This window comes from Peromyscus eremicus, chromosome 2 (assembly GCF_949786415.1).
Source record: "Peromyscus eremicus chromosome 2, PerEre_H2_v1, whole genome shotgun sequence".
NCBI lineage: Eukaryota > Metazoa > Chordata > Mammalia > Rodentia > Cricetidae > Peromyscus > Peromyscus eremicus.
The window spans coordinates 14607698-14629626 of record NC_081417.1 but is presented as its reverse complement, the minus strand read 5'-3'; the positions used below and the strand labels follow the sequence as shown (position 1 = coordinate 14629626).

At 40.7% G+C, this 21929-nt stretch overlaps 1 protein-coding gene across 2 annotated transcripts in view; it reads left to right on the top strand.

Annotated features, from left to right (window-relative positions):
* The window catches only part of Dpy19l4 (dpy-19 like 4), a 64439-nt gene that overhangs the window by 27084 nt on the left and 15426 nt on the right, over nt 1–21929 (top strand). For both annotated transcript variants that reach the window (XM_059253851.1, XM_059253852.1), the window contains 8 exons: nt 1782–1916; nt 3223–3354; nt 3457–3555; nt 4270–4343; nt 8968–9126; nt 13475–13594; nt 16862–16982; nt 20666–20722. In XM_059253851.1, coding sequence (XP_059109834.1) covers nt 1782–1916; nt 3223–3354; nt 3457–3555; nt 4270–4343; nt 8968–9126; nt 13475–13594; nt 16862–16982; nt 20666–20722 — 897 coding nt within the window. The remainder of the gene's footprint in view (nt 1–1781; nt 1917–3222; nt 3355–3456; nt 3556–4269; nt 4344–8967; nt 9127–13474; nt 13595–16861; nt 16983–20665; nt 20723–21929) is intronic.

Genomic DNA, 21929 nt, shown 5'->3' with positions numbered 1-21929 from the left:
GCTGGTTGGTGAGTTTCAGGCCAGCCCGGTCTAAATAGTGAGTTCCAGGACAGCCAGAGCTACATAGTAAAGAGACCCTCTCTCAAAAAAAACCAAAAAACAAAAAACTTAAAAATAATAAGTGCAGCATAGCATGAAACATTGCAATGAAAAAACATTGTAAGAATAACAATATGGTATAAATGGGGTAAAGTTGGGGGCTGGAGAAATGGCTCAGGGGTTAAGAGCACTGGCTGCTCTTCCAGGGTCCTGAGTTCAGTTCCCAGCAACCACATAGTGGCTCACAAACCCTCTATAATGAGATCTGATGCCCTCTTCTGGCCTGCAGGGATATATGCAGGCAGAAGACTCTATATGTAATAAATCAAATAAATAAATAAATAAATAGGGTAAAGTTTATAAAACTATTTTATAAGAGTATAGCTACACAGAGAAACCCTGTCTCGAAAAACCAAAAAAAAAAAAAAAAAGAGTATAGCTAGGTGTTGGAATCCACACCTGTGACCCCAGCACTTGGGAGGTGGAAAGTAGGAGTTCAGGATATTCTTAATGACATGATGAGTTCAAAGCCAACCCTATCAGAAGGATAAAACAAAAATAATCCCCCTAAAAGTAAGATCAGATGGACATGAAGGTACACACCTGTAGTGCCAGTAGCACACAGACAACTGGAGCAGCACCAAGTTCAAGACCATCCTAGGCTCGAAGTCCTAAACCAGCCTGTGTGTGCAGCGTGACTCTGCTCAGAGACTGCAAGCCTAACAGCCTGAGTTTGATGCCCAGGACCCAACAGGGAGAAGGAAAGAACAGACACCACAGAGTTGTCCTTTGGCCTCTACATGTGTGCACCCCCTCATACACAATAATAAAAAAGGTTAGACAAATTTTACTAAAAAAGTTACTAATTTTTTTTAGGCAACAATTTGTTTTAGTTCAAAATAAATATCATAAAAGCAGCTTTGGCAGTTCATTTTTCCACACTAAGAACTCATATTTAAAATTTAAAGACCTGTGCTGCAGATACAGCTCCATGGTTGAATACTTGAGGGCTGAGGCCTTGTGTGTGATCCCTAGCACCAGAAGGAAGCACTGAACTGTGGGAAATAGCTCTTACAGAGCTGAAATATGTTCATGTTTTTCATGAAAATGAAACATTCAAGGTATAAAAGGTCAGCAGTACGTATTAAGTAAAGAGAAGTAGCATCCAGTTCTGCATGGTTGATGAGTACAGCATTGGAGGAGAGCCTTGACCAGGCATCCCTGAACTGATAATTTTTAGGAAAATAAAATCAGCATGGACGGAAATAAAAATACTATTTTAGGACAAAAGAAGCTTCCATATTAACAAAAGCTTCACATCCACTCCACTAATTTCTTTTAGTTTTGCTTTGTCTCTTGACATGAAAAAAAAAATGTGCTCAAATTCCACCCCCTTTTGTCCTAGGCCTTTATAATATAATATGCAAGGATGGGTGCTGATTTCTCTCTGTGTTTTGATAAGATACTGTTGGTTTTGTGACACACACACACACACACACACACACATACATCAGAGACTCTCTCCATAGTCTCTCCTGTCTGTGTTCTAGAACTTACTATGTAGACCAGGCTGGTCTTGAACTTGTAGATATCCATCCACCTGCCTCTACTTCCCAAGTGCTGTATTAAGACATGCACCACCACACATTGCTGGTTTTGTAACTTTAACAGTAGCTTCAAGTGCTGAGCTTCTTGGGCTTTACAGTAGTTAAGTTACTGATCTCAGTTGACTCTTTCTCCAGCGGTTTTGCTACCTGTTGATGAGTGCCTCAACGTACACGTTCATGATGGTGTGGGAGTACAGCCACTATGTCTTGTTCCTTCAAGCAGTATCTCTGCTGCTGCTGGACGTGTTCTCAGAGGAACAAAGTGACAAGGTAGTATGACATGTTGAAACCAGGAATTTAAATGCCAAAACTAATGTTCTTAGGACATTGTCTTTTATGTATCTCCATCCCTTATTCTCAGCTGTTCAGAACTCTGATGAGCATCCAGATTTAAATTATTTGTCCAGAGATAACCTAATGTAAAGATTTAATAACCAAAACCATGCACCTAGTTCAGTGGCAGAGCATGTCGAGGCCCTTCGTTTAGTTGTAACACTAAAACCCTCAAAACCTACCACTCTCCAGTCATTAATGAAGAATCAAGTTGTTGTCTTAATTGCTCAGTAGAAAGGGTGATGATAGCAGGGCCGAAAGCGCTCTGGAAGTAGCAACCCGTGGAAGCAGGGCGGATGGAGCTGCATTGTCAAGGGTTGGGAACATTCCATCTGCATTCTGAGCTTCAGCAGGAAGGAACTGTTCTGTTGGGGTCAAGAACTGACAGTCTTTTAGGGAAGGGTTGGAAGAAGGGCAAGCCAGCAAGGGAGCAAACCTCTTTGTCCTCCAGCTTTGCACGTCCCCTGAAGCTCTCCTATTGCCAGAGCTTCATCTGGAAAAGAGGAGTGTAGACAGAAGGGAGAAGTGGCTGGGAGCTGAGTTCCTCTGTAACTGCACACACTTGGATGGAGTTAGCCACATCAAGAGTCAGACATTACCAACACCACAAGATTGGTACACACACTGTCTCCCAGGCATGCTTCGTATTCTCCAAGGATATCATGACTTGTTACAGGGAAATCTCTCTTTTCAGATTTTTTTTTAAAGTCATCTTTTTTTGTTTTGTTTTTCCAGGCAGGGTTTCTCTGTGTAGCCCTGGCTGTCCTGAAACTCGCTCTCTAGACCAGGCTGGCCTTGAACTCACAGAGATCTGCCTGCCTCTGCCTCCCAAGTGCTGGGATTAAAGGTGTGCACCACCACTTGGCACCTTTTTTTATTTTTTGAGACAAGCTCTTGCGGAGCAGTCCGTGCTGGCCTTACTCATAATCCTGTGCCAGCCGTCCGAGGCTGGGTTTGCTGACCGTGTTGTACTGCACCCACACGAAACTGACTTGATCACAGAAAGCCACCGGAACTAAAGTATGGCAGTAAGCAAAGTGCTGGAGCTTTCACCTAGGACTTTAGAGCTCTTCATTTCTACAGAATGCTGAGAAGAGACTGCTAAGTCCATTATACACTATAGTGGTAAAAATACAGATGGACCATTTCCTAACACTGCCCTAAATTATAGCAGAGCATTTGCTTATAATGACTATTTTTAAAATTCACTTTATTCTCATTTATTTTATTTTTGTTTCAACAGGTTTACGAAGTCTATAAAATCTACATATTTTCACTCTTCTTGGGGTATTTACTACAGTTTGAGAATCCAGCTTTATTGGTGTCTCCTTTATTAAGTTTAGTAGGAGCATTAATGCTTATTAAGTGCCTTCAGGTAAGTAACACTGCTGTTTTTAAAAAGTAGTCTTATTATTTTAAATTGTTAATTTTTATAACTCACACCTTTGTTGGTGTGATTTTGTTTTTCCCTTTGTAGCTGAATGGGAAAAAGGGATCTTTTGTGGCTAAAGTGGTCAAAGTGGTGAAGTTTTACCTGGTGTGCACTCTGCCGCTGACCCTGAACTTGATAATGAAGGTGAGAACGGAGAGTCACGTCTACATCAGTCTGATAGAGAAATACATTGTGCCAGCTGTAGTGAGAATGACGACATTCTAACGAAGGCATAGAGTACGTACAGAGTTATCTTCTATGACACAGTGAGTTTGAGGCTAGTGTCCTCTACATCAGACGGTGTCAGAAACCAAACAAACCAAGGAAAATGTCTTCCGGAGCAGGGATTATTTGAATCAGTTCTCCTAGGTTGAAATTTTCATACCCTCAGAATGCCATTTCATTTTTTGTCTAAGCATACAACAAATGTATTCATAGTGCATATTCTGTGTTATTTAATTCACTGTTCTTTTAATCTGGCTGTGTTTTCTATCATTAGTAATTGGAAATAAGTATATTGTTAAACGCATAGACAGAGCTGGACGGTGGTGATGTCTTTAATCCCAGCACTCAGGAGGCAGAGGCGAGTGGATCTCTGTGAGTTTGAGGCCAGCCTGGTCTATAGAGGGAGTTCCAGGACAGCCAGGGCTATTACATGGAGAAACCCTGCCTCGAAAAACCAAAAAAAAACAAAAAAAAAAAAAAAACAAAAAAAAACAAGAAAGAAAGAAAAAGAAAAAGCATAGGCATTAGGCATAGAGAGTATTCTTTGTTTAGATAATGTTTGTTTGTTTTCTGTGAGAATGATGCCTCACAATTTGGCCATGGTGCCTCATTGCCTGATTCTCTGTCTTCTAGACGTTTGTCCCACACAAAGAAAATGAGCATGTGCTGAAATTCCTTGAAGTAAAATTTGGATTAAATGTGACTAAGTAAGTTTAACATTTGCAAGTTCACCTAATCTATAGCACCCCGAAAATAAAAAAAAGACTTGGCGGGAGGGGAGTGTGTATCTGGTTCTGTGTCACCTAGAAAATAGTTTGGGTATTCTATAGAAGATTACTTTTTGGTTTTGGTTTTGTGGTACTGAGGATTGTCTCCAGGGCCTGGGAAATTATAGGCAATGTCTTACCACAAAACTATAGCCTCAGCCCTATAGAAAAGACATGGTGTTGATATTTAGAGTGGAGGGGGAGGGGGTAAGTTGGTAGCTCAGTTGGTAGAGCGTTTGACTAGTGTGCATGGGGCCCCACTTCTGCACCCACTGCAGGAAAAACACGTGGTTAGTGCTTGGGACCGTGGTTTGAATACCATACAGCATCATAAATAGATACATTTCTAGTCTCCTAAAAAGTAGGTAAACTTTTACAGCATTATAGTAGTTTTATTTAATAATTTGTTTATTGTTGTATGTGGATTGGAAATGTTGTGTATGTGTGAGTAAGCATGTGTTTGCCACAGCACACGTCTAGGGATCAGAGGGTAAGTGTTGGGAGTTAGTTCTTTTCTTCCACCGTGGGTCCCGGGGTCAAATTCAGGTTATGGGGCTTGCATAGGAAGTGGGTTTTTTTTTTTGTTGTTGTTTTTTTTAGATTTGTTTTTTATTTCTATTTATTTAATTATTTTTGGTTTTTTTGAGATGGTGTCTCTGTGTAGTCCTGGCTGTCCTGGAACTCACTCTGTAGAGATCTGCCTGCCTTTACCTCCCAAGTGCTGAGATTAAAGGTGTGCATCACCATTGCCCAGCCGTTTTTTATTTTTATTTACATGTATATGTATGTGTGTGCAGACATGTATGTACAGGCAAATGATGGAACCAAATTCTCTGGAGCTAGGGTTACATGTGATTGTGGGAGCTGAGGACTGAACTTGGCCCTCCGCAAGAGCCTCGAGTGCTGTTAGTCACTGAGCCGTCTCTCCAGCGCCTCATAGTATTTCTAAGTCTTTCCTTTGGGAAGATTTATGGCACAGTCTAAAGTTAGAATAAGTGAAGGCTTAAAATCATGGCTGGAGAAGTAGCGAAGGGGTAGAGTGCTGGCCTAGCATGTACGCAGCCCTAGGTTTGATCTCCAGTCCTGCAGAAAAATAAATAAAATAGCCAGTCTACCAGCACCGTGTTTATCTTCAGAAAGCACAGTAGCAGGCTTGGAATACAGTTTAGTGAGCAAGCATTTGACCTCTGATAGTGCCAATGAGGAAGAGAGAAGGGCAGGAAGTGTGTGTTTCATAGAACACTCATTGGGTTTGTGATCATCAGGCCAAGAGCTGGCTGGATTTTATTGTTGTTGTTGTTTTTAATTAAAATATAATGTGTTTATAGTTGTTGTTGAATTACTTTTTGTTTTGTTTTATAAAACAAAATGAAAGAAATGACTTTATGTACTGATAATATCTGTGTAACAGATGATATTGGATTACACATGTCTCAAGCTCTAAGAAAGGTTGGAACCTTTTTCTCACTTGTGCGATTATATAGGATTGTAGATAGAACTTCTTATTATGATATAACACAGTTAGCCAATTAAGTGTTTGATGTATGTATTTATTCACTAAGATAAAGGATCCTTGAGGAGATCTATAGGCCTGGTGCATAGTGAAAGCTGGTGTAGCCCTCCATAAGGGAGGCCTTTTTTCTGTTGACTTTACCCCAACCCTGAACTCATCCTACTGCAGTCTTCTAAGGGTGAAGACTGCTTGAGCCAGTATTTTTATTGATTGATAGATTGAGACAGGGTTTCTTTGTGTACCCTGGCTGTTCTGGAACTTGATTTTTGTAGATCAGGCTGGCTTCAGACTCACAGAGATCCACCTGCCTCTTCCTCTCTAGTGCTGGGATCAAAGGCGTGTGCCACCACGCCAGGCTATGAGCCAATGTTTATTAGTTGATATTATATGGTACCTGTAGTCGACATGCCAAATACTAGTTTTGCTGTATGAGGTAATGCACTGTGTTGTATGTTGAGACACAGTCTGTTCTCTCAGAAACATTGCCATCCGCTTAGCTGTGCTTTGTTTTGATCCCTAGGACTGTGGACTGAACCCAGGGCCTTGCACACACTACCAAGCTGTACGCCTACCCCAATTTCATTTTACACACTCAGTATCATGGGTGCTACAAATAGCAAATGCTTTATGCATAAATGTGCCAGTTCTATATTGGGATTTGGAATTAACCAGAATTTTAGGAAATCTCACTCTCTAGAGACAGATTTCTTAGAACACCTAAGATGGATGACTTAATGGTTAAGAACACTTACTGCTCTTGCTGAAGACCTGAGTTTCGTTCCTAGTACCCATGTAGTGGCTCAGAGCCATGTCTAACTCCAGTTCTAGTGGGTCTGGTAACCTCTTCTGGCTTCCTCCAGCACCAGCCACAAATGTGGTATGCATACACACATACAGGCAAAACACATAAAATAATAATAGGCAAGCCTTCAAAGTTTTTTAAAAGATAAGGAATGGTTTTTGTTGTTTGTTTAAAAAAAAAAAAAAGAAGAAGCAGCAGCAGCCTTGCGATGGTGGTGCACACCTGTAATCCCAGCACTGGGAGGCAGAGGCAGGCAGATCTCTGTGAATTCAAAGTCAGCCTGGGCTACAGAGCAAAAGATGTCCAAGCACTAGGGAGATAAAGAACTGGTTTTAGTCTGGGGCTACAGGCGTTAATAGCCCTGGGTTCAGTCCCTAACACCATGTAAACGGAGCATGGTAGCACATGCCTGTAATCTTGGTATTACTTGGTAAGATGGAAACTGGTGGATCAGAAGTTCAAGGTTGTCCTCAGCTACATAGGGAATTGGCATTCATGAAGGCTTGCCTTAAAATAACAACAGTGATAGCACCGTAGCCCCAATATAAGACATTTTGGTAGCATCTAATGCCACTATTTTCCTACTTAGCACATTTTGAAGCTTTAGCTTTTTTTGTTTGTTTATTTATTTATTTTTCTTTGTTTTTTTTTTTTTTTCTGGAGCTGAGGACTGAACCCAGGGCCTTGCACTTGTTAGGCAAGCGCTCTACCACTGAGCTAAATCCACAACCCCAGTTTATTTTTTAAAAGGAAGTAATTTTTATTTATTTATTTATTTATTTTGGTTTTTCAAGACAGAGTTTCTCTGTGTAGCTTTGCGCCTTTCCTAGAACTTGCCTTGGAGACCAGGCTGGCCTTGAACTCACAGAGATCCGCCTGGCTCTGCCTCCCAAGTGCTGGGATTAAAGGCGTGCGCCACCACTGCCCGGCGAAGTCATTTTTAAAATAGACACTTTAATCTACCCATGAGCATTTTTTAACATTTTGTTACTTTATATGTATGAGTGTTGGCCTGCATGTATGATGTGCACCACCCGTGTACAAGTGCCCAGAAGAAGGCACTGAATCTCCTGGAACTCGAGCCACAGGTGGTTATGAGTCTGAGTCCATGTACGTGCACCATGTACGTATAAGAGCCCCGGGAGAGGGCATTAGATGCCCTGGACCTGGAGTCACAACAGATTGTGAGCTGTCACATGGGTGCTGGCAACCAAGCCCAGGTCTCTGGAAGAGCAGCCAGTGCTCTTAACTGCTGAGCCGTTTCAAGTGTACCGTGAGCACCCTGAACCACACTCCATCTCTTACCTGGGGGCGTGGTCCAGTGGTAGAAGTGCTTGTCTGGTGTGCATGAGGCCCTGAACTTAATCCTCAGCAACTGGAAAAGTACATTTGAATTGGGCTTTATAGACGGTTACGTTTTTACCGTATTAGCCACTCTACAAAATATCCATGTCAGCTACTTAAGGGAGTAGTAGACTTAATTTTGCTCACAGTTTCATAGACTTCTTTAAGAATTTTGAAAAGTTGTGTGTGTGTGTGTGTGTGTGTGTGTGTGTGTGCGCGTGTGCAATCGCATGTATGTGTAGGTCAGAAGTCAAAATTTGAAAGTTTTCTTTTCTTCCTCTACCATAGCGTTAAACTCAGGTTCTCAGGCTTGACAGTATGCTTTTACCTACCAAGCTGCCTTACTGGCCCCAGTTCATAGATCATGACTGTGCATGGTCATTTGGTTCACTGTTTCTGACCCATGGAGACCACCATATGATGAAGGTTAGGAAAAGAGGAAAGGGGAGGGGTAAGAAAGGTCCTTCAAAGGCAGCTTGCTGTCCAGTGACCTGCTTCTTCCCGATAGACCCATCTTCTAAAGTGTTCCTACCTCCCAGTCATGCCATCCCATTATGAATCCATCAATGTCATGACCTCATCAGTTCCTCTGACCTCCACCCTAGGACACGGTGCTGTTGGGAATTAAGCTTTCCAGCCACACTCCTTTCTGGACGTACCTGATTTTCAAACTGTAACTCTGGTAAAAGAAGCAGCAGTGTTACGTTTGTGCACAGTTTAGATGAAGGCCCATGCTTCATAGTAGCTTAACCTTCCCTCCATTTATAAGTGCATCCTTGCTGTTATGAATGAGTGGCTTTAGAAAAAGTGTTTTATCTTCATTTTTACTGAGATTTTTAAATACCTGTATGTTGAGTAGTTGAAAGCTTATGTGATTCTAACATCACACATTTTGTCTTTTGTAGGAATTTCACATTGAACTGGCTCCTCTGTCAGGAATCTCTCCAGGCACCATCTCAGGATTTTTTTTTACGATTGACACAATCTTCCCTATTACCATTCTATATTTTAGTGTTAATTATTTGTCTTCTTTCTATGACTCAAGTTATTTTTAGGAGGCTGAAGTAAGTGTTTATAATAATCAATTGTATTTCTAGTTCCTGTATTTTAAAGCTATATAATATTTTAAGTAGTGTGTGAGTGTGTGTGCGCGTGTGCGTCGGTGTGGTGCTGGGTTAATACTGCAGTGCCTTGTGAATGTTGAGTGTATGCTTTCACTAAGTTGCACTCAGATCCAGCTATTCTTTAGAGACCTGGTTTGGGATTGGGGGTGAGATATTGGTGAAATTATTAAGGTCACTCCACGTAGTTAAAAGGGAGGTTTATTTTGTGGGATAACTCACAAATGAAGGGATAGGTAACAGGGTCTGGGAAAGGTGTAGCGCAGTCCGGCAGTGTTCTCTGGAGAACTCTGCTCAGTCTACCTCCAGCGTCCAGGGTCCAGGAACCAAGAGCGTCAGTGCATCCGGATCTCGGGTCTTCAGGGTCCTCTCTGGGCCCCACCTTGTAGGCGTGACAGTTACCGAAGCCTCAGTGAGGGTTGGAACTTCCAGATCAAAGCTGGAATGGCTACCCAAATGGATAGGTAAAAGATATTATGGTAGATTATTGTATATACTAGTAAACAAATTCAGTAAAATAGCAGCCTTAGATAATTTGCACTGTTATGGATTCTTATATGTTGATACAAATGTAAACTATTTTTATATTCCTGTTTAAGATAATTTGTATATTGATACAAATACAGAACTATATTTGTTATAATGTACATATATTTCTACTCTTATTTGAAATTGTAAATTTATATCTGTCATACTGTATGTATGTACTACTTCTGTTTAGGATATTCTGTATATTGTTAGATCTTTATATTATTGTCATATTGCATATTGCACTACACATTCCTACCTCTGTTATAAATATCCTGTGTATTGTCTCAATTTTAAAGACATCGTCCTTATACAGTACATTTGCTTATAGACTGTTTATCTTGTTTACGGGAAGCCTTAGTCCTTAGGTTATTTAGGTAGATAAGACTTATAGATTTATAGTTACCTATGCTTTTCATCTCTATAGTTATGTTAGTTAGGTTATTCAGATTCACAGATAACATAGGTCAGATGGACAGGTAGTCTTCAAACACTTCATGGACCTAGAGAATATGGCATTTAAATAACTTAGAATTCTGTTTCCGTGAGACACAACTGCTCCTGGCTGCACCAATTTGATCCTGAGAAAACGTTGGGCTTCTAAGACATTTCCATTTGGAAGTTTGTCTTCTTGGCACAAAATGGCCTATTGGGCAAAGAACTGCCCTTGCCTCAACTGCTGACAATACGAGTGCTGTCCTTCTGGACAAGTGGGACACAAGGAAAAGTGACTTCTGAACTCTGCCAAGACAGGGTAAGATGGTCTCTCAGAATTCCTGCTTCTAAAAGTGGTCTGTCAAATACTCTAGGCCTGTAGCCAATTTAAATGCACCAACAATGCTGAGAAACATTAGGTGACTGTCCAGGCTGCCAGCTGTCTCTGTCTACTCTTGCAAGACTCCCAAAAGTTGCTTGCATCCATCTTCCATTTCTCAGGTATCATTATATTCCTTCTCAGGTCTTTGATGGGATTGAAGACTAGCAGTTATAGTTACAACTTAGTATATATATAATATCTTAGATAGAACTTATTAAGTATTAGATTTAGGTTCTTTAGGATAGGACACCTTTTGGAATGATCTTTATAACATGCCATTTACCCACGCTCTAGACTTCTCTGGATTTTAGTATGTGTTTCTTGCTTGATATTGATCACGCTGGTTGTAGTTCCATCTTATCTAAGTCATTATCTCTTATTACTCCTGGACAATATTTGATAACCATTCCTTTGTATATAGTCTTGTATTAGGTTAGAACCTTCTTATTTAGACAAAAGGCGGGGATGTAGTGGGTAGCCATTCCAGCTTTGATCTGGAAGTTCCAACCCTCACTGAGGCTTCGGTAACTGTCATGCCTACAAGGCGGGGCCAAGAGAGGACCCTGAAGACCCGAGATCTGGGTGGGCTGGCGCTCTTGGTTCCTGGACCCTGGACGAGTTCTCCAGAGAACACCACCAGACTGCACTTCACCTCTCCCAGACTCTGTTACCTATCCCTTCATTTGTGAGTTACCCCACAAAATAAACCTCCCTTTTAACTACGTGGAGTGGCCTTAATAATTTCACCAATAGTGCTGGGTTAATACTGCAGAGCCTTGTGAATGTTGAGTGTATGCTTTCACTAAGTTGCTCTCAGATCCAGCTATTCTTTAGAGACCCGGTTTGGGGCTCGGGGTGTAGTGCTGTGCGAGAGCACTTACTAGGCAGCCCGAGGCCCGGGGTTCTGTTCTGAGGGGGAGGAGGGTGAGAGGAAGGTTCTGCTGTGCTGCTCCAAATGACCCAGAACTCATTCCTGACGATCCTCTGGACTCAGCCTCCAAATCATTTAAGACTACAGGTGTGTGCACCTCACATCTTTTCAATACTGTTTGTTTGAGAGCATCGGTTGTTTGTTTTGCTCTTTGGGGGGCCCGCCACCCAGCTCCCAAATGAATCACACACAGAGGCTTATTCTTAGTTATAAATGCTTGGGCTTAGCTTGGCTCAGTTTCTAGCCAGCTTTTCTTAACTTAAACTTAACCCATCTACCTTTCACCTTAGGACTTTTCTCTTACTTCTATAAATCTTACTCTTACTCCATGGCTTGCTATGTAGCTGGGTGGCTGGCCCCTGGTGTCCTCCTCCTTCTCTGGCTACTTCTTTTTTTCTCCTCTATTTATATTTCTCCTTCTGTGTATCCTTTCTGCCTACCAGCCCCACCTATTTCTCTCTCCTGCCTCGCTATTGGCTGTTCAGCTCTTTATTAGACCATTAGGTGTTTTAGAAAGGCACAGCAACACAGCTTCACAGAGTTAAACAAATGCAACATAAACAAAAGTAACACACCTTAAAATCATATTCTACAGCAAGCATCTAATTCCACTCTTTTTTCATGGGTCATTATAAATTAATCAGGCAAGCTCATGTTAGCTTTATCCATGTGAATATTTAGAATCCAGCTTTGATATATGGATATGTAAGTAATAGATTAAGCTTTTGCAGACTTATTTACTAATTTACTAAAATTTCTACTTAATTAAAAATAATGTATTTGGCTGGGTGTGATGGCTCATGCCTTTAATCCTAACACTTGGGAGGCTGAGGCAGGCTGATCTATGATTTTGAGGCCAACCTGGTCTACAAAGCAAGTTCCAAGATAGCCAGGGGTATACAGGAAAACCCTATCTTGGAGGATTGAGATATTCATATATATATTACAGCACAAATCACAGTAGTAGCTTCATTTCAATTTAATTATAATTTAATTGAAATGAAGCTACTACTGTGATTTGAAATTACTGTCAGTTTTTCTGAGTATGATGGGGCATGCCTATAATCCAAGCATTCAGGAGACTGAGTTGAATTGTGAGTTCAAGGGCAGCCTAGACCAGATACTGAGAACCTGTCTCAAGAAATAAGAAACAAAAGCAAAAAAGCAAAACAATAACAAAATAAAAACCACTGTAAATATAGTTGTTTTTAATGTTTATTATGCTAGCAAGGTAGTTCAGGATACTTGTAGTGTGTTTGTAATTCCATCACTTGAGAGGTGAGGACTGGATGTGCTCGATTCGGCAGCACACATACTAAAATTGGAACAGTACAGAGAGGTGAAGACTGGGTCTTGAGTTCAAGGCCAGCCTTGCCTACATACCAAGTTCAGAGCTAGTCAGGCTATATGAGACCCCATTGCAAAAACCAAAAGTAAATACATGTAAGAACTACTAGCAGGTACTTCCCAGTCAGTTTCCCCTCTTACACATGCTCCCTTACAGGCTGATGATACATACAGCACTTACTTACTATACAGACCTACGCTTGGTGACCCCAGCACTACAATAAAAGGAAAAAGTATCTTGAAGCCAGGTGTGGTGATGCAAACATGTAATCTCAACTCTGTATGGCCTAAAGCAAAAGGATTTCTTGGAGTAGAGACAAGGTTAGCTACAGAATGTGTTCTAGGTCAGCCTCAGCTACTGGTGAAGCCCTGTGTCCAAACAACAACGAAAACAAACGAACAAAAAGGTGTTCTAGGTCAGCCTCAGCTAGTGGTGAAGGCCTGTGTCCAAACAACAACGAAAACAAATGAACAAAAAGGAAGCTGGCCAGGCATAGCTTCTTAACTTTGAAGGTTAAGTGTATTGGTTAGCATTGCTAGTTCAGGCATGATTGACCTTAGAAAAAGAAGAAATTCAGTTTTAGGTATAGTTTTCAAAGATGATGATGTATCTTTGATTTTTCATGTATATTTTTCCAAACTGTTAAAAACATGTTTCTTTTATATAGTGGTAAATCCCAGAAAGAAACTGTAACTCTTGAAGATGGAAGAATTGGAGAAAGGCCAGAAATAATTTATCATGTAATTCATACTCTTATACTGGGTTCCCTTGCAATGCTTATGGAAGGGTAAGTGCATTTGTTTGATCAGTTTGATCGTTATAAAACTCATTTTTTTCCCTACAGATAGCTAGTGAGTACATTTAAAACAGTTTCTATAACTACATTTAAGAAATTATAAACTTTTTAGGGCACTAGGCAGTAGCCTTTAATTCCAGCACTTGGGAGGCAGAGGCCAGCAGGTCTACGAGTTTGAGGCCAGCCTGGTCTAGAGAATGAGTTTCAAGAGAGCCAGAGCAACACAGAGAAACCTTGTTTGTGGGGGAAACAAAAACAAACCAACAACAACAACAGTGAAAAAAAAATACAAACTTTTAAATTATATAAGTGCAATTTAACAAAGATTTTTATAATATAGCAAACTGATATTTAATTATTCATTTTATTTCTTAAAATACTCTTGAATGTCTTCTAAGATTCATGCATCGTCCTAAATACTCAAAGTACAGTGGTAAGCAACATGGACACAGGCTTTCTACTTTGTACAGCTGTTGGTCTAAAATGGAGCCAACAGATGTTAATTATACAAAACTAAAGTTATAACTTGATAGTTGAAGGGAGGGTCAATGGTGCTGTAAGAACATTTGAAGTCAGGATATGACTTGAAAAGATGCTTGGGTGAGGCCTGAACGGTGAGTGAAAATGAACTTGTGAGCAGAAGAGGGAAGTGTATTCCAGGCAGAGGGAATCTCACTGCCAAGGTTTGTAATAGGAAGGCCTGCAGCACAGCCTGGAGAGGGGTAACGAAGTACGGTGAAGGACAGTGCCCTCTTCTGTATGCATAATAAATAAATCTTAAAAAAAACCAAACAATCAGAGCCATTCTGATCACACAGTTTCTCAGGCTAGGGAGATCGCACTGACCGGGCATGGTGAGTAAGCAGGCACAAAGCTCTGAGTGGTCAGGGTTCCCAGACAGAGTGACGTTGAAATTCAGGACTTAAACAATTAACAGTTAGTTGGCTGAACCTTGAGGTTAGGAGTATGTGCGGAAAGTCAGTTGCTGCAGGGAGTTTATGTCTTAATGTTATCTGCCTGATAACATTAAGGTTATCAGGTTCAACAAAAAGACACTAGGGAACCTGCCCCTGTGCAATTCGTCTCTAGGGGCAACCAGTCTATTTTGAATTTGCTCTGAGGTCTTAGCTAATTGTGTGAAAAGCTGTCTTTGTAGCTGAGAATACAGTTATTTTCCTATGACAGTCTGATGGATTATTTCTATTCACCAGAAATATACAGCTTAAGCAGAAATCATCTTCCTGACCATCCACAGCTATAAGTGTGCCTAATAGATGGAATATCTACATGAGATAAACACACAAGCAGTGGGAAAACACCCATAGCAGGTTTTAGGGAAGAAATGTAGTGGCACATGAGAAAAACTACAGACAGAAACAACCAATCATTTACAGCCAATGACCCATGGTCCTTGCCAAGTGGGGCTCCTCATCAGAGAGTTATTCATCTGGTAGGTCGACTTGTTAAATGCTAGTTGTCACCTGTTGTATATTCCCATGGACTCCAGTACCTCCCCTTTTTTGTTTAATAAAAAAAAAAAAGTGTGTAAATCTCTCTTAGGGCAGTGAGTAATGTGGATAAATTAAAAGCCTAAAGATGATTGGAAGAATGACAAGCAATATTGTAATGATTCTGAAATATTTAATAAGAATCAATAATTTGTATTGATATTTAATCAATATTTATATCAATAATCTATTTATAATCAATAATACATGCTTATAATTAATTACAAATCAATAACCTATATTGTTGGCAAGCTGAGAACTATATAAACACCCTGTAGGTGTAGTAATATATGATCCCAGAACATCTCTGTGGGTTTTTTTTTTTTTTTTTTTTTTTTTTTCTCGAGACAGGGTTTCTCTGTGTAGCTTTGTGCCTTGTTTTTTGTTTTTTTGAGACAGGGTTTCTCTGCGTAGCTTTGGAGCCTGTCCTGGATCTCGCTCTGTAGGCCAGGCTGGTCTCAAACTCACAGATCCAACTGCCTCTGCCTCTTGAGTGCTGGAATTAAAGCACGTACCACCCCCAGCCCCAGAACATCTCTGATCCATAAAAGGGAAGAGGAATAATATAAAAATCTATAATAGTTAATATGACATGTTATTTTTTTGAATGTGTCTAAATATTTTGAATCTGAGTTATAAAAGAATAGCTTTTCCTAGAACATTAACTTTATTAATCTTGGACCAATTTCTTTTTGAATGACTAATTGCAATGAAATCTTTTTAGGTAAAGAGTTTACTTGAATTAGGGATGTGTATCTGCTGAACCAAGACTGTGGCTGAAGTTGACAAGTTTCTTTAAACTTGTAATCAAAGCAATTCATAAACCAATTGGCTATGAGAGGGCAGTAGTAATCTGTCTCAATACATACATAGGAAGATTTTCATACCAGAACAATTGTCAGAAGTACATAAGGAGACTGTCTGGTGAAATATAATTAATATATATATATCAAGATCATGGGCAGAATTCATACAATTAGTAATAAATTTTTTTTTTAAGGGCAGCCCAGCCCCTGGGCTGGACAGTTCAGTATAGAAAAAGGGGAGGGACAAAGGGGTGTAGAATTCTTTCGTGGTTACTTCCTGTTTGGGGCCGAAGCTGGGGTCCTGAAGGCTGGAATGCAGTGGAAGCCCAGGAAGAGCAGACTGTTTTATTTGTCATCCAGGCTCTTGGAGATGTGCAGGCAGCTTTGGAGCAGTCTAGGTGGGAGACGGCTGCAGTCTTTAACTTTTTAAATGATTATAAATCTGCTGGAACAAATATATATTAATGGCAGAACATGAAGGTAAGGAATTTTAAAGAGGAAACTTTTTTCTTAGGTGTACATTAGTGGCTCATGCCTGTAATCTCGAAAGGCTGAGGCAGGTGACTGACTCTAATGATGTCAGCCGGGTCTAAATAGTGAGTTCCAAGACAGTCTGGACTCTTGAGGGAGACCACCCTGTCTAAAAAGGAAAGGAAAAGAAGGCTTCACATGGAGGCGCACCCCTTTAACCCCAGCACTTGGAGGCAGAGACATGTGGATCTGTGAGTTCGGTGCCAGCCTAGACTACACAATGAGACTTATCTCAGAAACAAACAGGAAAACAAATTGGGTATGAATCTGTTGGTGAAAAAATGAAGGAAAGGTTTTTTATTCTTCATTAATATTTGTGAGTAGTTAAACAGAATTTAGAAAAGAGGAATCAGATAATGATGGTTGTAGGGTGTATGACTTGTGATTTATTTTGATATGTGACTTTTTTCCAGCTTGAAATTCATCTGGACTCCGTACATGTGCATGTTAGCAGCATTTGGTGTCTGTTCCCCTGAACTTTGGATGACACTTTTAAAGTGGATTCGATTAAGAACTGTACACCCAGTATTGTTGGTGAGTCATTGTTATCTTGTGTTTAATACTCGTTTATCTTCCAGTTATATAAAATAAAATGCTAGAGTCATAAAGACGGCTCAGTGAGGTAAAGGATCCTGTCCCAAGCCTGATGATTTGAGTTCAATCCCTGGGACCCACATGATGGAGGGTGAGAACTGATTCCTGGGAGTGGCTCTGTATGCACAGGTGTGTGTGTGTGTGTGTGTGTGTGTGTGTGTGTGTGTGTGTGTGCGCGCGCGCGCGCGCGCGCGCATGCGCGCGCACACACAATTAAATAGATAAATGTGATAAAAAATTTAAATGCTAGTCAATGAATACTAAGGCAGTTGAAATAGCCTCAATAAATTATATAACAAGTTTTGGGTATAGCCAGGCGATGGTGGCTTACACCTTTAATCCCAGCACTCAGGAAGTAGAGGCAGGTGAATCTCTTTGAGTTCCAGGCCAGCCAGGGGTATACAGAGAAACCCTGCCTGGAAAAACCTAAATAAATAAATAAATAAATAATAAGTCATGGGTAGAAAAGTAGACTATGACAGACATGTTTTAAAATTTATTTATTTTGGTTTTTTAAGACAGGGGTTCTCTGTGTAGCTCTCTGGCTGTCCTAGAACTCACTCTGCCGACCAGGCTGGCTTCCACCTCCGAGATTCGCCTGCCTCTGCTTCCCAAGTGCTGGGATTAAAGGCGTGTGCCACCACCACCACCGGGCTATGAAAAACATTTCAAAAAAGTTTTCTTTTCTTGTTCTTGTTTCAGACAGGGTGCCAGGCTGGCCTGGATCTCACTGTGTGTGAAGGATGATCTTGATCTCCTGATTCTGTTGCCTCCATCTTCCCAGTGCTAGGATATGCAGTGCTAGGGCCTGGATCCAGAGCTTCTGGTGTGCTAGCTAGGTTCTCTACTGACTCAGCTACATTCCCTGCCCTTTATGTTATTGGTTTCTTCATTTGCTCTTGAGACAAGATTGAATGTAGCTCAGGCTGGCCTTGAACTCCTGAACCTGCTGCCATCTCTCAAGTTCTGGACTTATAGGCATGCATCACCACACCCAGTTTTTTTTTTTTAATTCCTCCTAAAGATTTATTTATTTATGTATTTATTTATGTGTTTGTTTATTTATTTATTTATTTATTTATTTATTTATTTATTTATTATGTATACAGTATCCTGCTGGTGTGTGTGCCTGCCCGCCAGAAGAGGGCACCAGATCTCATGATAGATGGTTGTGAGCCACCATGTGGTTGCTGGGAATTGAACTCAGGACCTCTGGAAGAGCAGCCAGTGCTCTTAACTTTTGAGCCATCTCTCCAGCCCCCATACCCGGCTTTTTAAACTTTATTTTTATTTATTCTTTGTGTCTTTCACATCATGCATCTTGGTCCCATTCATTTCCCTGTCCCTTCGTATCCACTCTTGGCACTTGCAACGCCCGCCCCCCCAAATAATAAAAGAAAATTTAAGAGAAAAAAAAAAAGGACACATCTCACATCTCGTTGTGAAAGCTGAAATGTGGCCCAGTGAGTCACATAGTGAATCCTTTAGGCCATACATCTTTACTTGTAGGTGTTCATTGCAAAGTGTCATTGGTCTGACTCCAGGCCTCTGGTTTCTGCTACACCATCGATATTGGGCTCTCAATGGGACTCCTCTTGGACATCCTGTTGTTGTCCTGTGTCATGGAGATCCTGCTGCTTTGGATCTGCAGGACCGGGCCCCTTCCCGTGTTCCTGAAGATCATAGATGAAGTATAGCCTTTATTTCTAAAAGATTCCTTATTGTGTTATTAGGGGTACCTTCAAACCCCTGGCTTCTAGCAGTCCTCCTGCCTCAGCCTTCTGAAGAGCTGAGATCACTCTGTATGATGGGGTTTAGGTTTTAGAATATTTTCCTTGTTTTTACTTAGATCTATGTATGTTCCCATGGGAATATTTACACTGTTCTGCTGCATTCTTAAAGATAAGTAAAATGTTAGAGTCAAGTGTGATAGACTGGGTAGTTGAGACTAGAAGATTCCAAGTTTGGGGTCAGCCTTGGCTACACAGTAATATGCTGTCTCCAAACAAAACAGACTGAGGAGGGAAAACTGGGGTGTGGCTCAGTGGAGTGCTCGCCTAGCATTCCTGAGCGTTCCGGTTGGATCCCCACCAGCTTAATTCTGTAGACCACATCTACCTGCAGGGGAAATTTCACGATGATGGGGGTTTTCTCTGAGGCTTACCCATTGTATCTGGATGTTCTAACCCTGTTATCCCCAAATATGGGAATCTGGACAGAGTCATTTGTGGTAGTGGGAGAGGACGCCGTTCATGCTTTCTGATGGTTTGGAAGGAGATGAAACATTAAAACAACAACCCAACAAACCCCTACCACAAATAGAATAAGAAGGACAGGTTTGGGCAAGAAGATAATAAATTATACTTAACGGTGGTCTTCTCTTATTTTTCCAGTCTTAGTTCCAGAATTTATATTTTCTCATTTTGACATAGTAAGGTGGTCTGTGCTAGCTATTTTTCCTGTGTGGTTTCGGTGCCTTTTGCTGTTAGCTTTTGATGCTAGTTCATAATTACTTGTAAGCTCTTTATAACATAGAGCTCTGGTAGAAGTTTCACATGTTGGTGCTGGAGAGATGGCTCAGCAGTTAAGAGCTGAACTACTCTTACAGAGACCCCGGTTAGCTTCCCAGCCCCTCTCTCAGGTGCCTTACAAACACCTATAACTCCAGCTCCAGGGAGCCAGTGCCTTCTACCCACCTCAGGCACCAGCATTCAACATGCATACGTACTCAGAGATACACGCGCCTACATAAATTCAAAATCAAATAAATCTTGAAAAGTTTTACATGTTTGCTGTTTGAAATATCACTATGGAAGTAATCTTTTCTAGTTTATTCCATGAGACAGAATCACTCAGACTGGCCTCAAATCCTTAATCCTCCTGCCTATCTCAGTTTTAGGATTATAGGAAACCATAAATTCAGATCAACTAAGCATTAATTTTTTAATGTTTTTAAAATTATTTATTTAGAGACAGAATCTCTCTATGTAGACCAGATTGGCCTTGAACTTCCAGAGATTCCCCTGCCTCTGGTTCCTGAGTGCTGAGATTAAAGGCATGCTCCACCATTCCCTGAAAAATTATTTAACTTATATGTATGTACACATGTGTACATGAGCCTGTGGGACGTTAGGAGAGGGTGTTACAGTCTACTGCCATCTACCATGTTGTTGCTGGGAACTGGCCCCCGGTCCCTGGTCCTCTGCAAGAGCAGTAAGTACTCTAACTGTTGGGCCATCTCTCCAGCACACAGCGTTAACTTTGGTTTTGTTTGGGACAGAGTCTCACCATGTATCCCTCCCTGGTTGGACTGGAGCTAGTTCTGTAGACCAGGTGGCCTTGAATGCAGATCCCAAGTGCTGGGATTAAAGGCGTGTGTTACCATGCTCCCCCTCCCTTTTGGATGGTCTTCCTTATATAGCAAATATTTTCACTAACACCTCAGTGTGTTTGAAGCACATTCATCTTCACTCACCTCACTTTGACCCAGATTCATGCGGATGTCAGTCTTTCTGATTGAATTTTTAGCTGTACGGATATTCAGAGTCACAGAGTCAATGAGAACACTTCTGGCATATAGTCTAAAATGTTTACCCATAACCCTTTTTGCTTTACTATTTTAGGCTCTTATTCTGAGCATGGCTGTGCCCACTATTATAGGTCTTAGTTTGTGGAAAGAGGTAAGAAAACTGAACTTTTATATTATGAAAATGTACTTATCTATAAAGTGATAAATTTATGTATGTATATAGGAAGCTTCTATCAAGACAGTGTACTAACAAAGCTGATTTTATTTATTTATTTAGGTTTTTCTAGACAGGATTTCTCTGTGTAGCCCTGGCTGTCCTGAAACGCGATTTGTAGACCAGGTGGCCTCGAACTCACAGAGATTTGTCTGCCTCTTCCACAAAGCTGATATTGTTAGTGTTGCTGCTCCCTTTTCTTCTTTCCTCTCACTAGGAACCTAACAAAAGAGCTAAAACAAATTTTCTTTTCTCTCTCTCTCTCTCTCTCTCTCTCTCTCTCTCTCTCTCTCTCTCTCTTTTGAAGTAGGCCTTCACTGTGTAGCCCTGGCTGTTTTGGAATTCATTATGTAGATAAGGCAGGTCTCCAACTCACAGAGATCTGCTTGCCTCAGCCTCCCAGGTGCTGAGATTAAACACATGCACCACCAACTTTTGCTCCCAAAACATTTTTTGGTATTTATTTGCTTGTTGTCTTTTGAAGCAAGGTCTCACTATATAGCCCAGGCTGGCCTTGAATTTTGGTGATTCCCCCTGACTCAGCATCTCAAGTGCTGGGATTACACATGTAACCTATCACATCAGCCTGAAACATTTTTAGAGTGCCATTTAATGCAGTTTTCTTTAATGCTGTTGTAAATTCTTATCATAACTGACAAAATTGTTGAGTAATAAGTAGGTCTTAATATTTATTTTTTTTACTTTTTTTGTTTTGTTTTGTTTTGTTTTGTTTTTTCAAGACAGGGTTTCTCTGTGTAGCTTTGTGCCTTTCCTGGATCTCGCTCTGTAGACCAGGCTGGCCTCGAACTCACAAAGATCTGCCTGGCTCTGCCTCCTGGGTGCTGGGATTAAAGGCGTGAGCCACCATTGCCCGAGGTCTTAATATTTAAATGCATTTTGGTAAGTTCAATTTATTATCTGTGAAATGAAATAAAGTTTTTGGCTTAACTGAATATAACAGGAAACTAATTGCCAAGAAACCTATAAAGTATTTGTCCTGGAATTTTATTCTTTAATATGTCTATGCATGAAAGATATAACTGATGGTTGTTTAGTGATAACATTAGTTACTGAGTCTAAGCAGTGAGTAAATGATAAAATTAAAATTATTCAGGTTGAGAAGAGTGAATAAATCCGTGACGAT